The 27002-nt window shown below is 37.5% G+C and overlaps 2 protein-coding genes across 3 annotated transcripts; both read right to left on the bottom strand.

Annotated features, from left to right (window-relative positions):
* Positions 1-4965: 4965 nt before the first annotated feature.
* On the bottom strand, positions 4966-7327 carry LOC122308267 (phenylcoumaran benzylic ether reductase Betv6-like). Its single transcript, XM_043121505.1, has 5 exons — positions 6924-7327; positions 6710-6844; positions 6359-6596; positions 6037-6240; positions 4966-5313 (listed from the first exon to the last, which is right to left on the bottom strand). The coding sequence occupies exons 1-5, from the start codon at positions 7104-7106 to the stop codon at positions 5147-5149; spliced, it is 927 nt and encodes a 308-aa protein (XP_042977439.1). The 5' UTR covers positions 7107-7327; the 3' UTR covers positions 4966-5146.
* Positions 7328-14985: 7658 nt separating this feature from the next.
* LOC122308257 (eugenol synthase 2-like) lies at positions 14986-23918 on the bottom strand. Of its 2 annotated transcripts, XM_043121484.1 has the most exons (8): positions 23412-23918; positions 23198-23332; positions 22845-23082; positions 16608-16783; positions 16252-16386; positions 15886-16123; positions 15543-15746; positions 14986-15369 (listed from the first exon to the last, which is right to left on the bottom strand). In XM_043121484.1, exons 1-8 carry the CDS (start codon positions 23592-23594, stop codon positions 15203-15205), a joined length of 1476 nt encoding a protein of 491 aa, XP_042977418.1. In that variant the 5' UTR covers positions 23595-23918; the 3' UTR covers positions 14986-15202. The 2 variants fall into 2 exon arrangements, with proteins under 2 accessions (XP_042977418.1, XP_042977426.1); XM_043121492.1 differs by lacking the exons at positions 14986-15369; positions 15543-15746; positions 15886-16123; positions 16252-16386; positions 16608-16783 and adding exons at positions 17405-17775; positions 18045-18219; positions 22689-22717 and having other exon boundaries at positions 23412-23904.
* Positions 23919-27002: the final 3084 nt, after the last annotated feature.

Here is a 27002-nt window from a genome sequence, read left to right as displayed (position 1 = left end):
TTGCAACAATCACTATGGATGTTCACTCCTCATAAGATCATCAATGTCAAAGTTCATGTGAGTGTGTGAGTGAGCAAACTTATATAAGGTAGCAACTCTTTATTTTTTTCAATATATTTTTATAATATTATCTATGAGTATTTTCTTCTTATAGATGCTCACAAGAGTTTGTTGCTTCACCTTAAAAGTCAAACTTTATGCTAAGGCCTAGATACATGAGCATCTCCTCCAAACACTAGTTTGTACACCCCTTTTTTGTGTTCATGTTTGTTGCTCATCTTTTTCCATAATGATTAGAGCAACGATTTTTTCTATAAGAACTTAAGGTGGTAGATCCGTATAGGATGTTTGTCTTTTTCCACAATGAATTAACATCGACTTTTTCTATATGGATCAACTCTTTGTGTTTGGCAAAAGGAGAGCTCTTTATTGATGTACTAGGTTCAACTAGTATTAGTTAATTCAAGGCATGAACTCCCTCTTTGATGAGCATCTCATTAAATAATGTGAACTTTAATTATAAAATGCATACATATAAGTTCCTCACTGTGTATTGAAAATGAACTTTGCCAAGATAATCTATAGGGTTAGTATGCACAAAGTGAATCGCACAAAATAGAGAGATGCATAGGTTCAAGAATTTATTAAGTGATAACACAAGTGCTCAAACTTTGACATATTAAGCATGTACTTTCCTTAAAGAAAAGTTTTGAACTAAACCAGAATTTTTTTTTTTATTATATTTTTCTCATTTAAAACTGAAAAACAGAAACTTAAAAGAAAAACAGAAAAATAAAATGCATGTCCTAGACTAATGCAATAATATAAAGAATGTAAGAACATACAAGTAGTCCTATTAATTAATGTGACATGAAATCTTATTTGACCACCCATTTTGCTTTAAATTTTAGCCTATTCTTTTCATCAACACCACTTTGTATGATCTTTTTTTTTTTATTTTGAAAGTAAAAATCTACTAGTTCACTAAGTTTGAGACTTAAAAAGTTTATCTATTCATTCATATTCTCAACTTGATTTTCTAGACTCTTCACCCTTCTTTGTGTATTTCTTTCACCATTCATTTTCTGCACTTGGTAAAAGTTAAAACAATGTGGTCTTATATGACCAACAATTCCACAATTATGACAAGTAGGAATGAATTTATCATGCAGAATTTTTGAATGAACTGATTTGGATGATAGATGATTTTGAACATTCTTACCTTGACTTCCTTTTACAAAAACTATACCTTTAGATGATGTAGTAGCGGATGAGGAGGCTAGTTTTTCTTCTCCTTTTGAAGTCATATATCCTAGTCCAGTTCTATCATTACTCACTTTCTGACAACTCAACATTTCTTCTAATTTATGTGTTGTTGTTTTTCCTTTGCACTCTTAAAGTTCTTCTAATTTCTTTTCTAGTGCAGTCTTTTGATCCTTTAATCTTGATATTTCAATATCAGAATTTTTTAGTGCCTTTGAGAGATTATTTTTCTCACCTTCCACAGCAGTGAGTCTATTGTACAGCTTCTTGTTGAGTTTCTTTAATTTGACTAACTTCTTCACATACGTCATTATATGCTTCTTGTATGCTAAAATCTTGATCAGCTTCAACAAGTGCTACATCCAAATCACTAAAGGCACATTCACTTTCAGCTTTTGTTAGTTCAACCTCAGTAAGATCATTCACAACAGAAGAAAAAGCCATAAAAAATTTTTCATTATCAGAAGATGAATTTTCAGAGTCAGAATTCTCACTAAGTGACACATTCAAAGCTTTTCCTTTACTTTTTCTGAAATTTGGACATTCAATTCTTATGTGACTATACCCAGAACATTCATGACATTTCACTTTGTTTTTCTTTTCACTTTGATCTCTATTCCAATTTTCAGATTCATTTTTCTTACCAGAAAATTCTTTTCCTCTTTTTTTCTTTCCACTAGACTTTTTATTAAACATGAATTTTCTGAACTTTCTTGCTATGAGATCTATATCCTCATTGTTAAATTTTTCTTCATCATAAAAATCATCTTTATCCTCTTTTACTGTTTTGAGAGTAATGGACATACCTTTTCTTGTTTGAGGAAGTGAGGATTCATACGTTTATAAGAAACCGACCAGCTCTTCAACCTTTATTGTATCCAAATCTTTACTTTCTTCAATGGCAATAACCTTAGGCTGAAATCTTTCCGGTAGAGATCTCAAAATCTTCCTCACGATCCTTGAATCCTCCACATTCTCGCCGAGATTAAACCTAGAATTCACAATATCATTCAGTTTAGCATAAAAATCATTAAAATTTTCATCTTCTAACATTTTAATCTATTCAAATTTTGAGATTAGCATCTACAATTTCGAATTTTTTACTATTCTTGTGCCTTCATGTGTAACCTCCAAAATATCCCAAGCTTCTTTAGCAATCTCACACATGGATATTCTTTTAAATTCTTGGGGGGATACCTCTATGAAAATAGCGTTAAGTCCTTTGCTATTCAAATTGCAATTGTTGATTTCATCTTTCGTCCAAGCATCTATAGATGTCACTGGTTTAGTCCATCATCGTTCAACCGAATGTCATACACGTTCATCCAAAGACTTGACAAAAACCCTCATACGAACTTTCCAATAAGCATAGTTTTCTCCATCGAAGTATGGTGGAATGTATAATGATGTTGACATGATTTACAAGGGCACGGATCACACTCAAATGAGTGAACCACGCTCTGATGCCAATTGAAATTCCCAATATACTCCTATAAACCACGTAATTGTCTATCAATTTCCTTGAACAAATATATTAGATCTCAATTATCAAGATTATGAAACGAATCAAATACTTTAAAATAAATAATCAACTTTGTAAGACACAACAATTGGTTACGAAGGGAAACCCTTTAAAGAACACTTTAAAGGTAAAATCCTACGGGGCAGCCAAACCCAGGAAAGTCAATCTTATTATTTGAAGAACAATTACAAGCAATTATCAATTATAAAACCTTTGCAATTCGACTCTCTTACTTGCCTAGACAAACGACCCGTTTGTCTTCTACCACAATAGCAGCCAGAACCTCTGGCGATCTTCAAATGTTGACTTTCCTTCTAGAACTCCAGAAGCTGAAATCCAATCGATGTTAGTTCACACTCAAAACATAATCACACTCAAGAAGAGATGAAAAACTCAATGAAAATTTTCAAGTGAATTTTCTTTCATAAATGTTCAGAATATACTCTCCAAAATTCATGGCTCAAAACTCTTGCTGAGATACAAAACTGAATCCCTTTAAACAGAAATTCTGGAAAGAGTTCTAGTCACAGTAGGACTCTACTGACGGGTAGAGACAGTCGCGAGAACGTTTCCTGACGGGTTGCTGACATTTCGCGATAACTCTTCACTGTAGTTTCTTATCTGTGTTCAGCTTCGGTCTTGATAATTGCAGACTCTTATGGATTCGAAATTCATGTAACTGACTTATCTAAACAACCTTATAGACATCTAGATAAACTCAATGTTGTTAAAGATAAAGTAATCTCTTATTTTACATTAATCCAAATTTAATCAAATAATGATAAGATAAACCTTATTATTTAGTCATCTAATCTTTATCTGTGTTCAACTTCGGGTCTTGATAATTGCAGACTCTTATAGATTCGAAATTCATGTAACTGACTTATCTAAACAGCCTTATAGACATCTAGATAAACTCAATGTTGTTAAAGATAAAGTTATCTCTTATTTTACATTCATCCAAATTTAATCAAATAATGATAAGATAAATCTTATCATTTAGTCATCTAATCCTAGCCAATTTTTGTCTCTACAGCTCCATTATCAACACTTGCTTTTTCTGCTTTGAAAATAGCAGGTGCACCTCTACACTGCTCCTTGTCTGGTGCCTTATTTTCTTCCTGGGCAGCAACTTCATGCTGCAAGTTCATCAATGAACTTTGTGAAACTTTACTCACTTGCATCTCCAAAATGGTTAGCCATATTTGCCCTTCACAAAAGAGGATTAAACGTAGATATTTTTAGATGGCACTGATCTAGATTCCAGAATACACCTAACAGGGTGAAGAGGTGTTTGAACAAAATATAGCAGAACAATAAATAGTAAATAATCAATAGATTAATATATCAAGATCAAAATCTAAGAAAGTTGTAAAAAAATAAAAAAAGATCTTAAATATTTTGATCATGAAGGAAAAACTTTTGAAGAATTTTTCGAAAAAAAAAAAAAAAAAGAATGCATCATTCCAGTTGCTCAACTAGTGCCTATGTCCACTATGAAAGAAAGATATTCCAATTTGTTTAAGACCTTAGAAAACACATGCAGACTCAAAAACCATATTGTAATCCCTGCAAGCGACCTATTTGATCTCCACTCCCAGTAGTTTCAAAACTTTGGTATTCTTCCACAGCTTCCCCCATAAACAAACCTTATTAGATCTACTGAAACTCCACTAGTATCACTGATGAACTCACAATACGCCAATGAACTTTTTGACTCTCCAAAAACAAGAATGATCAAAGATCAACAGCACGATGGTCTGTATATAAGAGAGAAAACTGTTTTGCTTTGAGGCTCAATATCTTACAAGTTATTTTCTCTCATAAGAAACAATTTTGGACTACTAAAGATAATGCCCAAGAATATCTAAAAGTTACACATCATTAAAACTAAATACTTCGTGCTTAAATCATCTTTAATTCCGAATTCAGAAACTTGGTAGAATTAACTAACAATAAACTAATTTTACCATTCGCTTTCATTCATAACACAAGGTTCATCAGTGTAAGTCCCTCAATCAACAAACCATTGGTTTAAAAATCAGCTTTAGAGGAAAATCTCCATGTCCCTTCATCAGGAAAAAGCAAAAGATTCATTTGAAGCACCAAGAGATTAACAAGAACCTCAGAATAAGGCTTTTTTTTTTTTTTTTTTTTTTTTTGAATCACAACACAAATACTATTTCAAGATTGAAACAACAGTACAAAGGTTCCAGTACAAGGGTTTTTATGACAAATATAAACAAGGGCACAAATGAAAGGTAGCAAGTGCCACAGTACTCAGACCATGGAGACTTCACAAGTTCTTATATTTGTTGTACACTGCAAACAGAACATATTGCCACAAACAAATGTCCAAGTTTAGACAAGCTGATCGAGGTATTCCTCCACAGTTGTGTATTTCACCTCTGGATAAATCTCAGAAGCCTCCACTCCAAAAGAATCGTCAATCTCATAATTTGCATTATCTCCCTTCACAAACACAGAGTATAAGATGGATAGAATGATGTTTGAGGGGGCTGGAGATTCTGCAGAAAAGCAAAAAACTATCAGAACAGCCCAACCTTCACTGAACTATCTTTCATTCTTCAGAAATACGTGGAATTGTTAAATTCAAGAGGAAACTCAAAGAGGATTACCTTTAAAGCAGATACAATTACATGCCAATAAATATCGTATAGAAAACATACATGCTACAAGCATTGACGAAGATAAAAAGATAGCTTGGTTTCATCAACTAATAGGTAACTACCACTTCGAATTAAAGGCTATAGTGTTATAGTTACTTTGAATCTTGTGATAATCTTGCTATCATACAGTTAATGGTTGGTAAGATAGTTTCTAGAGATAAAGAAGATAATCCACCTGTCACTAAATCGAAACAAAGCAACAAGAAAGTATCCTTATTGAAATTTGGTATAAACTCACCCCGGATTTTCTCAAGAAGTTGGTCTTCTAGAATATAAATCTTCTCCAGGGTCTTGCTGATTTTTTTCTCCCACAGGGAGAGAATCTCATTGAAGGACAAAATGTTAGCAGGAGGTCTCATCTAAAGGATCTTGTTCAACGTTTTTGGATCATCAACTAAAGGCTATAGTGTTATAGTTACTTTGAATCTTGTGATAATCTTGCGATCATACAGTTAATGGTTGGTAAGATAGTTTCTAGAGATAAAGAAGATAATCCACCTATCACTAAATCGAAACAAAGCAACAAGAAAGTATCCTTATTGAAATTTGGTATAAACTCACCCCGGATTTTCTCAAGAAGTTGGTCTTCTAGAATATAAATCTTCTCCAGGGTCTTGCTGATTTTTTTCTCCCACAGGGAGAGAATCTCATTGAAGGACAAAATGTTAGCAGGAGGTCTCATATAAAGGATCTTGTTCAACGTTTTTGGATCATCAACTGCATTTATCGTATAAGTGGCAATATCTCCTTCCTTGTTAAAAATTACTGTAACAAAGAAAATGGAAATTACAGGATTTTTATAACAAAAATAGCTGGTCTAAATCCAATTACCATATATACAAGTCATTAAGGGTCAATAAATGGATTAATTATATGCTAATACCTTTGATATTTCCATCGCCAAGTACTACTACTTTGTCTCTTGGAGGTACTGTGGCACCTGACTGTCCAAAATTTCTCAGGAAGTACTCGGCAAAGCCATTGGACACGATGTAGGTATATGGAATTCCAGCGGCCTCGATGGATCTCCGGATGCTCGCCTTAAGAGCAAAAAGGCTTGCAGCTGGCTCCACTGCATTGGAACGATCCACATCCATTCCAAATTCTGATGGGAGGAATCTCTGTTACCCACCCAATTTTTCTTTCCTTGACTCATTTAGTTCAAAATTGCAATCCAAAAAGGAAACAGAACTTGAACGAATATATTGAAAGGTTGATTAGCAAGATGGCTTGCCTTGATATTTCCAGCTTCTTTGATGGCAGCAATAATCTTCACCTGATCCCCCAGTTGTTGAAACCCAACTGCAGAGATCACTACATCAACTTGCTTGATTGCCTTCACCAAGCTCTCATGATTATAGATGTCTCCCTGTGATAAGTTTTCATGAATTTCCAAGATCAAAATATCAAAACAACTTAAGAAAATCACACGCATGAAGAAAACATACATGGAGAAGTGTAACTCCAGAGCTCTTGAAGCTCTCAATCAGCTCGGACTTGTCAGGACTCGAAGCTGTGCTTTCTCTGACCAATGCAAAAGTTGAGCGTCCATCTTTCGCGCTTGCCTCCACTAGGAATTTTCCGATGTATCCGGTGGCTCCGATTATCAAAATCTTGCTTTTTTGAGCCATTCCGAGGGAATTTCAAATGAAATGGACGATCGCAGTGTTTATGATGAAATCAGAGTGTTGCCACTTATATTGGGTTAGTGATGAAAACCAAACCAGAGTTCCTTTATTATGAGATAATATTATCCGGTGCCTATTTAAACCAAAAAACCCATTCTATCATAAAAGCTCAAAGAGGGAGAGAAGCCCATAGGAGAGGTCCTTGTTTGATTGAGGGGAATAAGGAAGTCTAAAGTAAATCAAAATTATACATGAGTCACACCATCTTTCACGGAAAGATAGAGACCTCATACAATTGCAAAATCATTCAAAGTATTGAATGATGATCCTCATTGATAAATTCTGAATAAAATAAGTACTGTGTATGAGCCTATATACATCAGATAACCCTTGAGTAAGGGATTGAACTCTTTTTTGAATTCCGAATCATTTTGATTGCATTTCACTGACTTAGGCATCAGAGTGTTCTCAAGCGAATCACGCCTGATCTTCTCGACATTATATAGGTGTACGGTTGTAGAGTAGAAGTGGGACACGTCCTTAACATTATTCAATCAAAGTTGATTCGATTCTGATTTAATTTCATAATTATCAAATCAATTTACATAATTATTATTAAATTAAGAGATTTGGTTTTCACTGAGATGATAGATATTGATCAATCTTATCTCTATATAATTTTCTTATAAATATGGATCAATATTTTTTATTCAATCACATTAAGAACGACCAAAGATAAAACCTTCAAGATCTATTTCTCCTTCCTTATCCCTGCCCATCTCCTTTGCTATTATATTATATTTTCTATCATGGATTCATGGTATCAAACCTCTTAGCTAATGTGAGACTCAATCCTATGGATTATTGTTTCTAAGTTCTTCCTCCAGTTTTATCTCTCACAAAGTTTCTATCTTTGTTTAATCATGTTTTCAGTTCATGTATTTGGAGCATATTTATTAGTTATAACCCTTTTTATTGGATTTTGATTTGTTGTGAGTATTGTATGAAGTCCCGGACTAGTATTTAGCCTTTTGCTCATGGTCTTATAGTTGACCAAAGTCATATTAAGCATTATTGGAGCAATCTTTTGGCCTAGTATTAGCCATTTTATCGTCATTCAATCGTGTTTTGTCTCAAGTTCATGCATTTGGTGCATGTTTAATAGTTGTTAGCAAATTTTTAAGGTTTTAATATGTCTTGAACATTGTATGAGGCCAAGACATGATTTTGGCCTTATGATCTTGGTCCTATAATTGACCAAGACCATACTAACCCATTATCAGCTCAGTCTTTTGGCCTATTATTAGCTCTTTGTTGACTTTGGCCCATTATCAATCCATTATTAGCCCCAATTCTAGATTTGATGTTCCATTTGTTTGACAGTCACTCCATCAACAACGTCATTTTCATCATTGTATTGAACGTAAATCAATGAATATAAAAGTTCCACTCAAATTTTAAAATTTTTCACCTTGAGTTTGATGGGATGTTAGAGATAATATTATCAAGCAAGAATTTGATTTGGATATTATCCTCACTTGATTTCATAATTATGGAATCAATATATTTGATTTTCATTATGATAAAAATATTTACCTTATTTTATCCCTACGTAATTTCTCTATAAATTTTACAGAGACCAATATATTGTATTTAATCACAATTAAAAATAGTAAGAATGTATCCTCAAAGTCTATCTCTAATTTCTTCTCACTCTTCCGCATCCCCTTTTCTATTATAAATATATATATATATATATATATATATATATATATATATGTATTTATATATATCAAAATACATCAAACTGAGCTTTCTCCTACTCATGGAGAGTTACCACCTCCCACAATCAATTAGGATTGGTGAATAATAGTAAAATAATTTGAGTAAAGATATTTTATTGGTTTAGAAAAAGAGAGAAAAAAAAAGTTAAATAAAAATAATATAAAAAAAAGATTATTTTGAATATAACTTTTTAATAATATTTTTGTTTCAGAATTTAAAAAAGTTATATTATTTTTTATGTTTTAATTGAAAACTTAGAAAAGTTGTATTGGAGTTTGTGATTAGATAATAATTAGGTAATAATTAGATGAAAAAGTTAAACATTTAAAATTAAAAACTATTTTATGTTTTAATGATGTTTGAAAAGGGAATATATACAAATACTTGAGAATACCTTATTACTCAAAAGAAGCCTTAATTTGGTTTGGATTTTCTTTAGTCTTTCTTAAAATGAACCTCTGACTGCTTTGGTTTCCAATGTCTATTTGTGGGAAGTCATTAAAAAGGAACGTGGATATCTTGTTGTCCAAATTCAAGTTCCTTGATATTTGTATGTTTCTGAGCTGTCTCATACTTGATGTCAAATCCCGATTTATATGAAGCATTTTGCACCAGTGGTTTGTCCAAAATGATAAGATTTTCAAATAGTTGGAACTTATCTGTTTGCCAAACCTTTCTTTTTCAACAATTTGAGATTCTTTTTTCTTAGCTTTAACAATTTGAGTTGCAATCGTTGTGTTTGTCTGGTTATTTAAGAGTCATTTTACAGTTTTTATTTATTTTCTTTGGTCAGCATAAATTAGATCAACACCATCTGATGGCTTAGTCTTGGGTGAATTGACGGGGCTATGATTACAAACATAATGGAAAAATAAGCTGGAAAATGGCAAATATAAAACCATTTTTCACAAGATTTTTCATAACTCTATTTTAAATGGAGAACTGTGATGGCAAATATGTTAAATTTTTTTAACACAAAATATTAAATATTAGAGTTTTTTATTTTCTATGATTCATAACATTAAATAATAATAGTTAGAAAACGTACTTCTCATCATTGTAGTTCGATGGAGAATTTCACATGACTATGAGAGAATAATCACCCGAGCAACTTTTTCATAAGTAAGAGACACAATCATGTTGGAGGGGAGAACCCTTGACCCTTTAAGTACTTAAATAGACTTTTGGTCATCATGAAATCTAGAGGTATTTGTATCCCACTATAGCTCAATAATTAAGCGATACAATTTGAATTAATATAAACCCAAAGAGATATGGACATGTGGGGCATTGAGTTTCGATAAAACTTTTACATTCTCTCACTTGATCTATATGCCTATAAAATAACATTTTCCTTTTCAAAGAAAATTTCATAGATTTATTACAAGAAATTAACCATACTGTGCACGTTCATTTTCAAAAGACATTCATAGCTCAAATACATTATATGAGTTCTGTAACATCAATGTCGAATTAGCTACTAAAGTGAGTCATGACGGTTCTCTGTTATATAATCAACAAAATTTCTTCAATGTACTATAATACTTGTAATTTAATTCAACATAATCTTTAACACGAACAATAAAGTCTTATACTGCAATACCTTATGTTCAAATTCATGTCTATTTCAGACATTATCTTGTTATTATTCATCCACATCATTTGATTTACATAAAAAATAAAAAATAAAAAATAAAAACAAAACATATAACCCAACAAGCCTTGATAAGTTTCATCCGATCAGCTTGTGCTCAATTATTTATAAAGTTTGTTCAAAGATACTTGTTCAAAGACTTACTCCTATTTTCTCTAGATTGATTTCTCGCCTAAGCAATGAGCTTTTCTCCCTGGAAGAAGTATTTTTTACAATATTAGCTTGATTCAAGAAATGGTTCTTTAAATTAATTCTAAGAGGCAAAGTAGTAATGTCCTGATGAAGGTGAATATGACCAAAGCATATGATAGCGTGGAGTCGGATTTTTTATTGCATGTGGTGGAAGCATTTGGTTTTTCTTTGAAATTTTGTGATTTGATTCGGAATTGTATTTCTTCACCTTAGTTTTCTGTGGTTATGAATGGTGTCTCTAAAGGTTTTTTCAAAAGTGGGAGGGGTCTTCGGCAAGGTAATCCATTATCTCCTCTTTTATTTATTTTGGTTGATGAGGTTTTATCAAGGCTGTTAAAACGGAGTTTTGATGAAGGAAAAATTGAGCCATTTTCTCATTTGAGAGGAATTCCTCTCAACTCATATTTTCTCTATGCAGATGACATTGTTATCTTTACAAATGGGAGTCTTAAATCCCTTCGGAATATTCTGAAAATTTTATATCTTTATGAAAGCTGGTCAAGTCAAAAGATTAGTGTTAGAAAGTCTTCTATGGATTTTTCAAATTCAATCAACCATGTTTGTCATTGAGAGCTCTTACGTGCAACTGGTTTTCATGAAGTTAGTTTCCCCGTCCGTTACCTAGGTGTTCCTGTTGTTTCAGGTAGGTGGATGGTATCTCATTTAGACTACTTGGTGAATAAAATTTGTGCTCGAATCGGTGGCTGGAAATCCAAGTTATTATCCTGAGGTGCTCGGTTGATTTTGATACGCCAAGTTTTGATGAGCTTGCCTATTCATTTACTATCCCGTATCCAGGTTCCTAAAGCTATTTTGCAGAGCATTAATGTATTTCTTAGTAAATTTTTTGGGGGTTTTTGGATGGGGGAGATAAACGTCACTCTTGGAAGAAGATTTGTTTACCAATTGAGGAAGGAGGTCTCGGTATTAAAAGGTTGGATGATATTCAACTTTCTTTACATGCTAAATTTGTGTTGAAGCTATTACATGAAAATTCTCTTTGGGCAAACTTTTTCCGAGCTAAGTATGTGAAAATTAATCATTTGTCATTGATTGATCCTTGTAAGGGTTCAAAAAATTGGCGTATGATTGTAAGGTGCTTACTGTTAGTTTTAAATCATTCTCACTAGAAAATAAGGGAGGGGAGAATTTCTTTTTGGTATAATGGTTGGATGAGGGGCCTCTAACCATTTAGTTTTCAGTGTGCCCATTTTCAAAGATTGTGATTCAGAAATGCAAACTTGAAAATGAATGGGAGGTTGATTTGCTTTGTCGACTGGTTGGTGTTAATAAAGTTTGCTCTATTATGCAAAGTTTGGGGCAACATAAGGAAGGTGAGGATATTTTGGTGTGGACTAAAAATGTTGATGGGAAGTTTACAACAAAAAGTACTTGGTCTTGTTTGAGAATTCGAGATCCTTTGGTTAGGGCTGTACATCGACTTATCGGCGTCGGTTTCGATGCAAAATCGAAACCCCGCTGACGTGGGAGAAAACTGTTTAGAACCGATTGAAACCGGTCGACGTTGGGAGAGAAACATATCCCATCAGTCTCGACGTGCGTCGACACGGTCTTCGGTCTACCATCGGCGTCTCTATGATGGAGGGATGCTGTGAAGAAAAAGAACAGCATTTCTGTGAAGGAGGGTTGCAGACTATTTTTTTAACCTCCGAGCCCCAAAACGACACCGTTTCACTCATTTAAGTGAAACGGTGCCGTTTTATATACATATATTCAAAAAATAAATTAATTAAATAGGATCGGTTAGTTTAGCCGTTTCCCATGGGTTTGAACTGGCTCCGAACTGCTGATATCAGTTTTCTCAATTATTCTCTCGCCCACTAACTGGCTCCTTGCCGGTTCCGTGCTCCAGCAGTTGGTCTGATCGGTTGCTGGCTAGTTCCAATTGTTCTTGTACAGCCCTACATGTGGTTGCATGGTCTAAGTGGGTGCGGCATACTTCTCTAACAAAAAAAAAATTGGTGATGGTATAGAAAGCATTTCTAAATGCTTTGAGTATGGATGATAATGTTCGAAAGTTAGGAATTCCTATTTTCTCAAGATGCAACTCTTGTGACTTAGGAGAGTATGAGGATTTAAATCATGTCTTGGCAAAATGTAAGTTTGCCGAAATGATTTGGGAAAAAGCCTTTAATTGTGCAGGTTTGTAGTCCATGAGAGGAAGGGGATGGCTTGATAAAGTGGAATGTTGGTTTCATAAAGCAAAAAAATCTTCAAAAGTTGGCTTGTTATTTGGCTCTTACCATGCATTGTTATATGGTGTTTGTAGAGTAGAAGATGTAAAGCTAGAATGGAAGAGTTGTGTGAACCAATGCAATCGGTTTGGGCAAGAGTAAAACACTACATTGGTTGATTTGCACTGAAAATGAAAGAACAGGAGGTGTGAATGTGCCGTGGTCAAGAGTTTCTAACTTCTCTAGTTGTGCTGTTCAAGCAACTGTCTTATAAGTTGCCTTTGTTAGTTTGATGGTATTCTCTAGCTCTTGGTCGAATAAAAGTAAATATACATAGAAGTTGTATTGGCAACCTAGGTGTCATGGGCGTTGGTGAAGTTTTTCGCGACCATCATGAAAAATTTTTGGCTGCCTTTTCTAATTATTTTGGTGAAGGTAAAAATAATAATGCGGCATTATTAGGATTATTGCATGGTTTGCAGTTTGCAAAATCCTTTCATTTTCATAATATTGATATTGAGATGGATTCTATGTTAGTTATTAAATGGATGTTTGATAAGAGATGCTTGGTATGATATTTGGAAGATTTTTAGGATGAAATTCAAAATTTGTTGAGTGGGATGAATATGCAGTTTCAATATATATATCGAAAAGGAAATTTTTTAGCAGATTATCTTGCAAAAATAGGTGCAGGAGGATTGTCGGCTCATCGGGAGGTTTATGAGGATATTCCTAAGCTATTAAGAGGATATTTGAAAATTGGAAATTTGGGTCATCCACGGTTTCGGAATTAGTTTGGTAATGTTTTTAGTTTTATTTGAAGTTGATGGTCATGTTTATTATATTGATTTTTTTCAATAAGTTGGTTTTATGTTGTGATCATAGTTTCCCTCCGTCAAAAGTGAGGATTATTCAATAAAATTTCGGAGGTACATCACTTTGCTCTCTTGATGTAGTACTACAATGTGCTATTATATTGTTTATTAAAAAAAAATTAAAAACATAAAAATAAAAAAGTAGAGAAAATCTAGGATTTTAATGTTTCTTTTTGTTTTTTCGAGCTGCATTTTGCTTTAATATATATTTTTAAATTTTTTTTGATAAATTACGAGTCATATTATAGTGTCACATCAAAGGAATAAAGTAAGAGGTAAAAATTAAGATGTATAGGCTATAATGGTATTACTCTTTATTCTATTGGGGTGAATCTGCTAACAAGTCCAACAAGAATTAGGTAGTTTGGGCTGAACAAGCATGCAGTTTGGTTGGTGTTGAATTAGGTGGATAGCGTGTTGCCAAGACTCTTTGCTAGAAATCATTAGGTTGCGTGATATACCGTTTGGATGGTTTCAATGAATAATAATACTCTATTGGGCCTGGCTGCATTCTCGAGTTTTATTTTTATTTTTATTTTTATAACTAAGTAATTAAGAAAATATTATTTAATAATATTCTGAATTTTTTATAAAAAAAATATTTAAAAATATTGAAAAAATAATGTGAAAAAAAAAATCAAATAGCCTAGCGGGAGTCTGTGGGTGTAGGCCCACCCTTACTTTTAGTTAAGATTTTTATTTAATTTTGATAAATAAGACAGAAAAAGTTGAATAAAAATATTATAAAGTTAAAATATTATAAAAATATAATTTTTTAATATAATTTTTTTTTGATATTTTTTTTATATGAAAGTTTGAAAATTTTGTAATGATTATATGAAAAATATGTTAGAGAAATTGAAAAATGTTTGTGTTTAAATAGTGTCTGGATGTTGAGATGAGAAAAAATAAAACCAACTGACTATCCGAACAGGGCCTTATAATTTTATTTTCATAACCATACATGTTCATATTTCAACTCCTAAAAGTTATAAAAATTTGAAATTTAGATTAAAAAGGAAAACAATGATAAAATAGGGCTACCCTTTGTATGTATAATATTGTGTATAAAATTATGCTTACACGCAACACTACTATTTTTCTTTTATTTGTTAGGATTTAAATTTTACAGTCATCATTGTTATGCTGCATTGGCCTCAATTCTCAACTAGAGCTTGCTATTAAAATGAAAATTATAATTCCATATCTAGAGCTTGCAATTAAAGTGAAAATTATAATTCCAGTTAATGAATGATTTATATGGTATTCCTATCTTATCATAGAACTTCGTATTATTAAAATTGCTTGTAAAATTCGAATTATGCCAAATAAAAAAAAGACACAATGACAAGTAGCAAATGCCACACCGACCATGGAGTCTTCGCTGAGGGTTGTATTTCAGACAAACTGATCGAGGTATTCATCCACAGTAGTGTATTTCACCTCTGGATAAAGCTCAGAAGCCTCAACACCAAAAGATGCCTCAATCTCAAAGTTTGTAGCATCTCCTTTCACAAACGCTGCGTGACTGAGGGATAGAATTAAGTTCAAGGGGATGGGAGATTCTGCAGGAAAACCAAAATCAAGTATCAATCGAAACAACACGGACTTCACTGAAATTATCTTTGCATTCTTCAGCGGGGGAATGGGAACAGCTCTACTCATGGGAAAATTTTTTGAAATGATCCAGAAGCAAGCACAGAGTATACAACAACCAGTCAAATTTGCTATAACTCACCCTTGATTTTCTCAAGAAGTTGATCCTCCAGAACATGAATCTTCTCCAGGGTCTTGCCGATCTTCTTCTCCCACAGGGAGACAATCTCATTGAAGGACAAAATATTGGCAGGGGGTCTCATGTAGAGGATCTTGTTCAAGGTTCTCGGATCATCCACTGCTTTTATAGTGTAAGTAGCAATATCTTCTTCCTTGACAAAAATTGCTGTAAACATGGTTCAAAATATCAATCACTTGATCTTCAGCAACTGAAGTAGCTGATCTAGCTAGCCTACTTACATACATTTACCAATAAAGAAAGTAATTTAATTTGGTGGTAAGATGAATGAATGTTATGCTAATACCTTTGGGATTTCCGTCTCCAGTTATTACTACTTTGTCTCTAGGAGGAACTGTGGCACCTTTCTGTCCAAAGTTAGGCAAAAAATACCCAGCAAAGCCATTGGATACTATGTAGGTATATGGAACTCCTTCAGCCTCAATTGATCTCCGGATGTTAGCCTTGGACTTGTAAAGGCTTGCAGCTGGCTCAACTGCAAGGACACGATCCACATCCTTTCCAAACTCAGATGGGAGGAATCTCTGAAACCAGCCCATATTTCATTCTCTAAGTTATTATCACCATTCATTCGATTTCAAGAATTACAATACAAAAGCCAAAAGAGAACTGCCAGGAGAATATTGAGAATTTGTTTCGGAAGATGGCTTGCCTTGATATTCCCAGCTTCTTTGATGGCAGCAATTATCTTCACTTGATCAGCTAGCTGTTGTTTCCCAACTGCAGAGATCACTATATCGACTTGCTTGATTGCCTTCACCAAGCTCGCATGATGATAGATGTCTCCCTGTGAAAAATCACCATAACTTTTAACATCAAAATACTGTAAAAAATTCCCTGAAGGTTTTGCCTGAATTTGAGTGGTTCAAGTAGAGAGAAATAAACAAAAGTGGGTCCACTTGAGGTCCTCAAGTTCTTCTCAAATTCGGGCAAGAACTTGAGGTGACGCTGATCCCAAAATACTAAACCAAAGTAATAGAAACACAACGGAAGAAGTTGAAAACATACATAGAGAAGTGTCACTCCCGAGCTCTTGAAGACCTCAAGGACTTTGAGCTTTTCAGAACTAGAAGCTGTGCCCTCTCTGACCAATGCAAAAGTTGAGTGTCCACCTTTCATGCTTGCCTCCACTATGTATTTTCCGAAGCCTCCGGTCGCTCCAACTACCAAAATCTTGCTTTTTTCTGCCATCCCGTGACGATGTCACATAAAATGGGTGAGCAGTGGGTTAAGCAAAGCAGAGAGTTGACTATCTTTGAGGTTGTTAAAGTTTCAAATGAAGAAAAACCAGAGTTCTTTAAATACATAAAAAACATGGACTCCTCCTTCAACTCATCGATGGTTGGTTGTTATCTATGATAACCAGCCACCTCGTCCAATTTATTTATTCACTATTTCTTTTTGTTTTTTTTGTTTTTTTTTTTTTTTTTTGGGGGGGGGGGGGGGGGGGGGGGGGGGGGGGGGGAGATGTGTTTGGTTGGCCATGACAGATGGAGTAGGTATTTGATACCTAAAGAGGTCAGGGGAGGGTGCTTTGATTGGTTGTTGGATCTCATTCGCTCTAATTTTTCAAGAAACTCCTTGGTAGCCCAAGCATGGAAAAGAAAACTCCTTCACTACCCGCTTTCATTCATAACACAAGGTTCATCAGCGTAAGTCCCTCAATGAACAAACCATTGGTTTAAAAACCGGGTTTAGAGGAAAATCTCCATGTCCCTCCATCAGAGAAAGCAAAGGATTCATTTGAAGCACCAAGAGATTAACAAGAATCTCGGAATAAGGTATTTCTTTTTATCATTCCATTATTGAATCACAACATAAATACTATCATAAGATTGAAACAACAGCACAAAGGTTCCAGTACAAGGGTTTATATGACAAATATATTAACAAGGGCACAAATGAAAAGTAGCAAGTGCCATGCACAGTACTCAGACCATGGAGACTTCACAACTTATATTTATTGTAAACTGTAAACAGAAAATATTGCCACAAACAAATGTCCAAGTTTAGACAAGCCGATCCAGGTATTCCTCCACAGTTGTGTATTTCACCTCTGGATAAATCTCCGAAGCCTCCACTCCAAAAGAAGCATCAATCTCATAATTGGTACCATCTCCCTTCACTAACACTGAGTGTCCGATGGATAGAATGATGTTTGTTGGGGCGGGAGATTCTGCAGAAAAGCCAAAATTAAACAATCTTAGCATTATCCAGGTATACATGGAACTGCTCAATTCAGGAGGAAACTCCAAGAGGATTAAAGGCTTGGTTTCATCAACTAATAGGTAACTAGCACTTTGAATTAAAGGCTATACAGTACTTTGAATCTTGCGATCTGGTTGGAAAAATATTTTCTAGCGATAAACAAGATAATCCACCTTCCTTATTAATCGAAACGAAGCAACAATAAAGTATCCCTATTGAAACTTGCTATTAACTCACCCCGGATTTTCTCAAGAAGTTCGTCTTCTAGAAGATGAATCTTCTCCAGGGTCTTGCTGATCTTCTTCTCCCACAGGGCGACAATCTCATTGAAGGAGAAAATGTTAGCAGGGGGTCTCATATAGAGGATCTTGTTCAAGGCTCTCGGATCATCCACTGCTTTTATGGTGTAGATGTTGCGCCTCCGGCCACCCAGAAATCACACCCACCACCCAAGTGTGCCATACCAGGCTGCTTGCAAACTGATTCATTCTTCAAATGAATTCACCTCTTTCTTGGAATGCTTGTCAGCCATGAGAGATCCGCTATCACATGCATCTTCAGGTACGTCTTCAAATGGATATCCAGATGCCTCTCCAAATGCATCTTCAAATGTATTAGCATCGTCTACATCCACGGAGCTTGCAAGGGATTTTCTTCAGAGGAGATTTACCAGTGCTCAATTGCACAATCTCAACTCTCTAGGATTCTTCTTTTGCTCGAGTCCATGAGTCCGCACTCATGTACACCTTGAGCAAACTGAGCTTCGCTCTAGGCTCATCCGAGCGAACAATCTGAGTAAACTGAGCTTCGCTCTAGGCTCATCCGAGCGAACAATCTGCTTCGCTCTAGCCACATCCGAGTGAACAATCTGCTTGGTGCCTTTACAGCTTTCAAACCAGGCTCCATAATCCTACAATCACACCAATCTCCAACTTGGAGACTGGTTCTCAACATGCCGAGCTCTATCTCTAGCATGATCCCTTATACAATATTACAGCTTATGTCTTCAACTTAGAAGACTAACTAAAGTGATGCATAACTTTAGTTCATCACGTACAATGCCCTTAATCAATACATCTACATAGGGCAACACATCTCCCACTGTACTGGGAATCAATGGTCTCGCACAGACCTTGACACATATCAGAGAACCTGTTGCTGAGGTCTCCATCTCTGATCTGGGTGACTGACCCTTCATCCTGCTGCTATCTTCAGTCGCATGTGCCCATCTTGTGTGCAGTCTCCGACTTGCATAATCTCCCTTCTTGCAAGATTTTTCTTCATACCGTAGTTCACTACCTTCATTCAGCAGGATACATTTTAAGGTAGTAACCACCATGGAGGTCTGATCGTCTTGGCAGATCTTTAGGTGTAGATATCCCTGGAACATCTGACGCTTTGTTCCCATCTCTCACACCTGTACTTCATGTCGTGGTCTAGGGAGATTTCTTTAGAAAAGTAAAACTGGGTTCCTTTTACTTTCTCATCTAATTCACACGACAATTAACCCGAGCCAAGACCAATTAATCTTTCGTGACCTTCCAACACCAAATGCTATTGGCAACAATAGCAACAATCTCCATCTTGTGACTTTGACTGGTCCCACAGCCAAGCTCCACCTCAATGAAGATCTTCATAGCTCCCGCTATCATGCTTCACCATAAAAGCATATCCACTCAGAATAAACTAATTCCAAGCATTTCACTTCGGCCCATGTCGAAAATAACCTTGCTGAAAACTATGGTGTAACTTCCACGTTTGGCTCTCCTGGAAGTTCATCAGCCATCGACATGAATTTCCACCACACACCCTGCATTAATGCCAAACCAATGTTGTGTGTAAACTTGTGGACCTGCAGTATATCCATTTACTGACTTGGAGCCACTTGCCGAAATTGCTCCTTGTACTAGCCGTTTCACCATTCGCTAGTATCACTGTTGACTTCCGGGGTTGATTTGCCCTTCACGCCTTTGAGAAAACACTACTGAATGACTGCTGTCTTCAAGCTGTCCTTAACAGCATTGTGCACTGCAAGAAATGCAATGCCATGTATTTCTTCAGTCACCATATTCACAGCATCATTCTCAATTTTCTCCTGATTTTAGCAGTCTCTTGTGGCCTGTCTTGCCACAGTTTCTAGCGAGTCATCTGTTGTCCAGATCTTGACTTGCCTCTGTCCTTACAATCAACATTCAGGACCAACAACTCGAGATCTTGCCAGAATCTCTTCTGCGCACCTCCTCATCTAGGATAAGATCTCTTACATTAAGAAACTCCAACTTTGACTTCTTTGCAGAATTACTCATAGCCATTCCCATGACCTCCTAACCTTTTGACCACAACGTCAAATGCTATTGGGCAACTATAGTACCTTCTGCCCTTTCTGAAGTTGAACAATTTCTTCATGACATTGCTTTAATGAATTTACCGTAGAAATGAATAGTACCTCACTAAGTCAGTTCCCAGGAAAGATTGGAGGGTCACAATGGACACACTTAAAATTTCCAATCTCCTAGACAGAACCTCCTTACACTGTACGTATCCACACTACCACACCAAAGCTTCATCTGCACTTTGTTATTTGCAACTGGCTTTTCAAAGAAAGCCACAACGAGATCCGATGCGGTTCTCCTCTTAATAACAATATGCTCCATGAGTTGTATGACTGCCAAAACCTGCTGATATAACAAGTTAATCAGCATCGTCCAATGATCTGAAATTTGCTCCATCAAATTTCACGATCCCAACTGGCTTAAATTAAGCCCAAAACCAATGAGTCCATCATGACTCCAACTGGCTACGATCAAGGCCACAACTGATCTGCAACACGTGGACGGTTCAGATCGAATGTACCGATGGCGAATCTCAACATTCCCACCGTACCGATGAGTCCAGAATGATCCAAATAGTTTGCCACCACTATTTGATCATCGCGATGGAACTCCAACTGGCTACGATCAAGCCCACAACTGATCTGCAACACGTGGACGGTTCAGATCGAATGTACCGATAGCGAATCTCAACATTCCCACCGTACCGATGAGTCCGGAATGATCCAAATAGTTTGCCACCACTATTTGATCATCGCGATGGAACTCCAACTGGCTACGATCAAGCCCACAATGATCTGCAACACCTCGACAGTTCAGATCGACTGTACCGATGACGAATCTCAACATTCCCACCGTACAGATGAGTCCGGAATGATCCAAATAGTTTGCCACCACTATTTGATCATCGCGATGGAACTCCAACTGGCTACGATCAAGCCCAAAATGATCTGCAACACCTCGACAGATCAGATCGACTGTACCGATGGCGAATCTCAACATTCCCACCGTATAGATGAGTCCGGAATGATCCAAATAGTTTTCCACCACTATTTGATCATCGCGATGGAACTCCAACTGGCTACGATCAAGCCCAAAATGATCTGCAACACCTCGATAGTTCAGATCGACAGTACCAATGGCGAATCTCCACATTCCCACCGTACAGATGAGTCCGGAATGATCCAAATAGTTTGACATCACTATTTGATCATCGCGATGGAACTCCAACTGGCATAGATCTAGCCCAAAATGATCTGCAACACATCGACAGTTCAGATCAACAGTACCGATGGCGAATCTCGACATTTCCACCGTACGGATGAGTCCGGAATGATCCAAATAGTTGGAAAGCACTATTTGATCGTTGAAATCGGACTCCGGATGGCTTAGATCTAGCCCAACAAAGATCTGAAAATCGGACGGTCCAGATCTCTCTGGCGCGTGTATCACACGCGCCGCAGTAGGGCGTCTGAGGCGCGTCTGGCGCGTGTAGAGTTCTCCGAGTGCGCGTGGGGGCGCGTGAGAGCGTGCACTGCACGCGTCTTCACCCCCAGCCGCGCGTGAGGGCGCGTGGACGCGTGTCCCTCACGCGTCTTCTTCATCTGCCGCGCGTGGGGGCGCGTGAGGCCGTGTGTTCCACGCGTCTTCTTCCTCCAGTCGCGCGTGGGGGCGCGTGGCGCGTGTATCCCACTTCGTCTTCTTCCTCCAGTGCGACTGAGGCGCGTGCATCGCACTCTCCGACTTCCAGGGGCGCGTACGTGCTCCTCCGACATCCGTTTTCGACACTGTTTGCGGCTATGGATCCGTCTCGATGAGAGGAACATTTTGGTGTGATCAAAAGTTGATTTTAGTCAACTGTAATTTTCTGGGTAGCACGAACCGAATCTCTGATACCATTTGTTGCGCCTCCGGCAGCCCAGAAATCACACCCACAATAGATAGAGACAATATTTAAGTGGTTCGACAACTGCCTACGTCCACCGAAGCGGAAATTCGAATTTTTCACTATGTTTGTACAATTTTATAAACTAATTCCAAGCATTCCAAGAAAGAGGTGAATCATTTGAAGAATGAATCAGTTTGCAAGCAACCTGGTATGGCACACTTGGGTGGAGGGGGTGATTGTTGAAAATCAACCCAAGTGTGAATTGCCCAAGTGTGAATTGGTTGTGGATTTACAGCCACCAACCCCATCCACCAACCACTCACCCACCCACTCACCATTGGAGGCTCACTTGGTCAAGAAGGGTGGCAATTTGTCCCCCATGGCTTCTCCTATAAAAGGAGATGAATTTTGAAGAGAAAACCATCCTCACAGAGGTGAGAGATCAGACAGAGGGCTGAGGGCGAAAATGGGTTCTGGGGAAACCCAGAACGGTGTCCATTGAGAGAGATAGAGAGATGTTGTGAGTGTTTGTAAAATTGTACAAACATAGTGAAAAATTCGAATTTCCGCTTCAGTGGACGTAGGCAGTTGCCGAACCACTTAAATATTGTCTCTATCTATTGTGGGTGTGATTTCTGGGCTGCCGGAGGCGCAACAGTAGATAGCAATATCTTCTTCCTTGACAAAAATTGCTGTAACAAGGAAAATGGAAATTGCAGGATTTTTTTTTAACCAAAATAGCTGATCTAAACCCACTTACATTTACATATAGATAAGTCATCAAAGGTAAAAAAAAGTGGATAAATTTTATGCTAATACCTTTGATATTTCCATCGCCAAGTACTAAAACTTTGTCTCTTGGAGGAGCTGTAGCACCTGCCTGTCCAAGTTTTCTCAAGAAGGACTCAGCAAAACCATTGGACACGATGTAGGTATATGGAATTCCTGCGGCCTCGATTGATCTCCGGATACTCGCCTTAACAGCAAAAAGGCTTGCAGCTGGCTCCACTGCATGGAAACGATCTACATCCGTTCCAAACTCCGATGGGAGGAATCTCTGAAACCCACCCATAATTTTTCTTTCCTTTACTCATTTAGTTCAAAATTCCAATCCAATAGGAAACAAAACTTTTAACGAAAATATTGAAAGGTTTATTAGCAAGATGGTTTGCCTTGATATTTCCAGCTTCTTTGATGGCAGCAATAATCTTCGTCTGATCACCCAGTTGTTGAAACCCAACTGCAGAGATCACGGCATCAACTTGCTTGATTGCCTTCACCAAGCTCTCATGATTATAGATGTCTCCCTGTGAAAAGTTTTCATGAGTTTTCATGATCAATATACCAAACCAACGTAAGAAAATCCCACGCATGAAGGAAACATACATAAAGGAGTGTCACTCCAGAGCTCTTGAAGCTCTCAATGATTTCGGACTTATCAGGACTCGAAGCTGTGCTTTCTCTGACGAATGCAAAAGTTGAGTGTCCATCTTTCACGCTTGCCTTCACTAGGAATTTCCCGATGTATCCGGTGGCTCCGATTATCAAAATCTTGCTCTTTTGAGCCATTCCGAGGGAATTTCGAATGAAATTGATGGGGGCTGTAGTGTTTATGATCAAATCAGAGTGTTGCCACTATGTTGGGTTAGTGAATAGAGCAAACCAGAGTTCCTTAAATACATAAGAAACCGGGCTTCCTTCAGCTCATGGACAGTTTCAACCTCCCCTAATCAATAAGGCTTGATAAATGACACCTAATTTGGTTTGAATTTTCTTTCTTAAAAACAACTATGGATTGTTTCGATTTCCAATGTCTATTTGTGAAGTCATCACAAAGGAACATGGATATCTTGTTGTCCAAGTTCAAGTTCCTTGACATTTCTATGTTTCTGACCTTTCTAAGGTTTAATATCAAACCCCGATTTATGTGAAGCATTTTGGTTTGTCCAAAATGATAAGATTTTTAAATGGTTGGAACTTATCTGTGGACCAGTCAGAAATGACATGTCTTTTCATCAAACCTTTCTTTTTCAACACTTCGAGATTCTTTTTGAGTAGCAATTATTGTGTTTGCCTAGTTATCTAACAGTCATTTTACAATTGTTCTTTATTTTCTTTGGTAGAACACACCATCTGATGGGTCAAGTCTTGAGTGAATTGACGGTCTGTGATTACAAACATAATGGAAAAATAAGATGGAAAATGGCAAAGTTACAACCATTTTTTTACAAAGGGAAACAACGTCCGAGAGACGCAAGGAAGGAATAAAACTTGTATTGAACTCCTAGACCAGCTTTCAGACAGTTATAACCTGGACATAAAAACGTGGAAATCGGCAACTCAATTGCTTAAGAACTTCTAACTTGAAAGATCTTCTACAAAGACAAAGCTCTCTGTATGGATTCTTAAGCGCGCGGCAAACTCCTAGGGACTCAAACTGTTGAGTCAACCCAAGTGTGAGTGCAGGTAGTGTATAGTTGCTGCACATGCACCGTTTTCTCTCTTGGTTTTATTAGGCACCAACTGCAGCCAGCCACCCACTCCACCGTATTTCTACAGCAAATATTGACCAAGAGAGCACTTGATCAAGCTGCACCGAAAGAAGACGTGAAAATTGCATGTCTTGTCCCCCATGGTTCTCCTATAAAAGGAGATGAATTCTGAAGATGAAAATCATCCTCACTGAGTTGAGAGATCGGGCAGAGGGCTGAGCGCGAAAATGGGTTCTGGGGAAACCCAGAACGGAGGCCATTTGAGAGAGATAGAGAGATGTTGTGAGTGTTTGTAAAATTGTACAAACATATTGAAAAATCGAATTTCCGCTTCAGTGGACGTAGGCAAGTTGCCGAACCACTTAAATATTGTCTCTATCAATTGTGGGTGTGATTTCTGGGCGGCCAGAGGCGCAACAAATGGTATCAGAGTTTCGGTTCGTGCTACCCAGAAAATTACAGTTGATTAAAATCAACTTTTGATTACACCACAATGTTCCTCTCATCAAGACGGATCCGTTGCCGCAAACGGCGTCAAAAACGGATGTCGGAGGAGCCCGTACGCGCCCCTGGAAGTCGGAGAGTGCGATGCACGCGCCTCAGTCGCACTGGAGGAAGAAGACGAAGTGGGATACACGCGCCACGCGCCCCCATGCGCGGCTAGAGGAAGAAGACGCGTGGACCACACGGCCTCACGCGCCCCCACGCGCGGCAGAGGTTGAAGACGCGTGTAGGGCACGCGTCCACGCGCCCTCACGCGCGTCAAGGGGGAGAAGACACGTGCGGGGCACTCGCTCACGCGCCCCCACGTGCACTCAGAAGACTCTGGCGCGTGTTGTCTATGCGCCAGAAGATCTGGACCGTCCATTTTTCAGATCTTTGTTGGGCTAGATCTAAGCCATTCGGAGTCCGATTTCAACGATCAAATAGTGCTTTCCAACTATTTGGATCATTCCAAACTCATCTGTACGGTGGGAATGTTGAGATTCGCCATCGGTACTATCGATCTGAACTGTCGAGGTGTTGCAGATCATTTTGGGCTAGATCTACGCCGGTTGGAGTTCAATTGTGATGATCAAATAGTGGTGGCAAACTATTTGGATCATTCCGGACTCATCTGTACGGTGGGAATGTGGAGATTCGCCATCGGCACTGTCGATCTGAACTGTCGAGGCGTTCCAGATCATTTTGGGCTTGATCGTAGCCAGTTGGAGTTCCATCGCAATGATCAAATAGTGATGTCAAACTATTTGGATTATTCCAAACTCATCCGTACGGTGGGAATGTTGAGATTCGCCATCGGTACATTCGATCTGAACCGTCCACGTGTTGCAGATCAGTTGTGGGCTTGATTATAGCCAGTTGGAGTTCCATCGCGATGATCAAATAGTGGTGGCAAACTATTTGGATCATTCCGGACTCATCCGTATGGTGGGAATGTTGAGATTCGCCATCGGTACATTCGATCTGAACCGTCCACGTGTTGCAGATCAGTTGTGGGCTTGATCATAGCCAGTTGGAGTTCCATCGCGATGATCAAATAGTGGTGGCAAACTATTTGGATCATTCCGGACTCATCGGTACGGTGAGAATGTTGAGATTCGCCATCGGTACATTTGATCTGAACCGTCCCCGTGTTGCAAATCAGTTGTGGGCTTGATCGTAGCCAGTTGGAGTCGAGATAGACTCAGTTCGTTTGGGCTTGATTTAAGCCAGTTGGGATTGTGAAATTTGATGGAGCAAATTTCAGATCATTGGAAGATGCTGATTAACTTATTATATCAGCAGGTTTTGGCAGTCATACAACTCATGGAGCATATTGTTATTAAGAGGAGAACTGCAACAGATCTTATTGTGGTTTTATTTGAAAAGCCAGTTGCAAATAACAAAGTGCAGATGAAGCTTTGGTGTGGTAGTCTGGATACGTACAGTCTAAGGAGGTTCTGTCTAGGAGATTGGAAATTTTAAGTGTGTCCATTGTGACCCTCCAATCTTTCCTGGGAACTGACTTAGTGAGGTACTATTCATTTCTACGGTAAATTCATTAAAGCAATGTCATGAAGAAACTGTTCATTTTCAGAAAAAGGCAGAAGGTACTATTGTTGCCCAATAGCATTTGGCGTTGTGGTCAAAAGGTTGGGAGGTCATGGGAATGGCTATGAGTAATTCTGCAAAGAAGTTGAAATTGAAGTTTCTTAATGTAAGAGATCTTATCCTAGATGAGGAGGTGCGCAGAAGAGATTCTGGCAAGATCTCGAGTTGTTGGTCCTGAATGTTGATTGTAAGGACAGAGGCAAGTCAAGATCTGGACAACAGATGACTCGCTAAAAATTGTGGCAAGACAGGCCACAAGATACTGCTAAAATTAGGAGAAAACTGAGAATGATGTTGTGAATATGGTGATTGAAGAAATACATGGCGTTGCATTTCTTGCAGTGCACAATGCTGTTAAAGACAGCTTGAAGACAGCAGTCATTCAGTAGTA

The sequence above is a fragment of the Carya illinoinensis genome, chromosome 1, assembly GCF_018687715.1.
Source record: "Carya illinoinensis cultivar Pawnee chromosome 1, C.illinoinensisPawnee_v1, whole genome shotgun sequence".
In the NCBI taxonomy this organism is placed as follows: Eukaryota; Viridiplantae; Streptophyta; class Magnoliopsida; order Fagales; family Juglandaceae; genus Carya; species Carya illinoinensis.
Note: the sequence above shows the minus strand (reverse complement) of the source record. Positions and strands in the feature narration are given on the sequence as shown.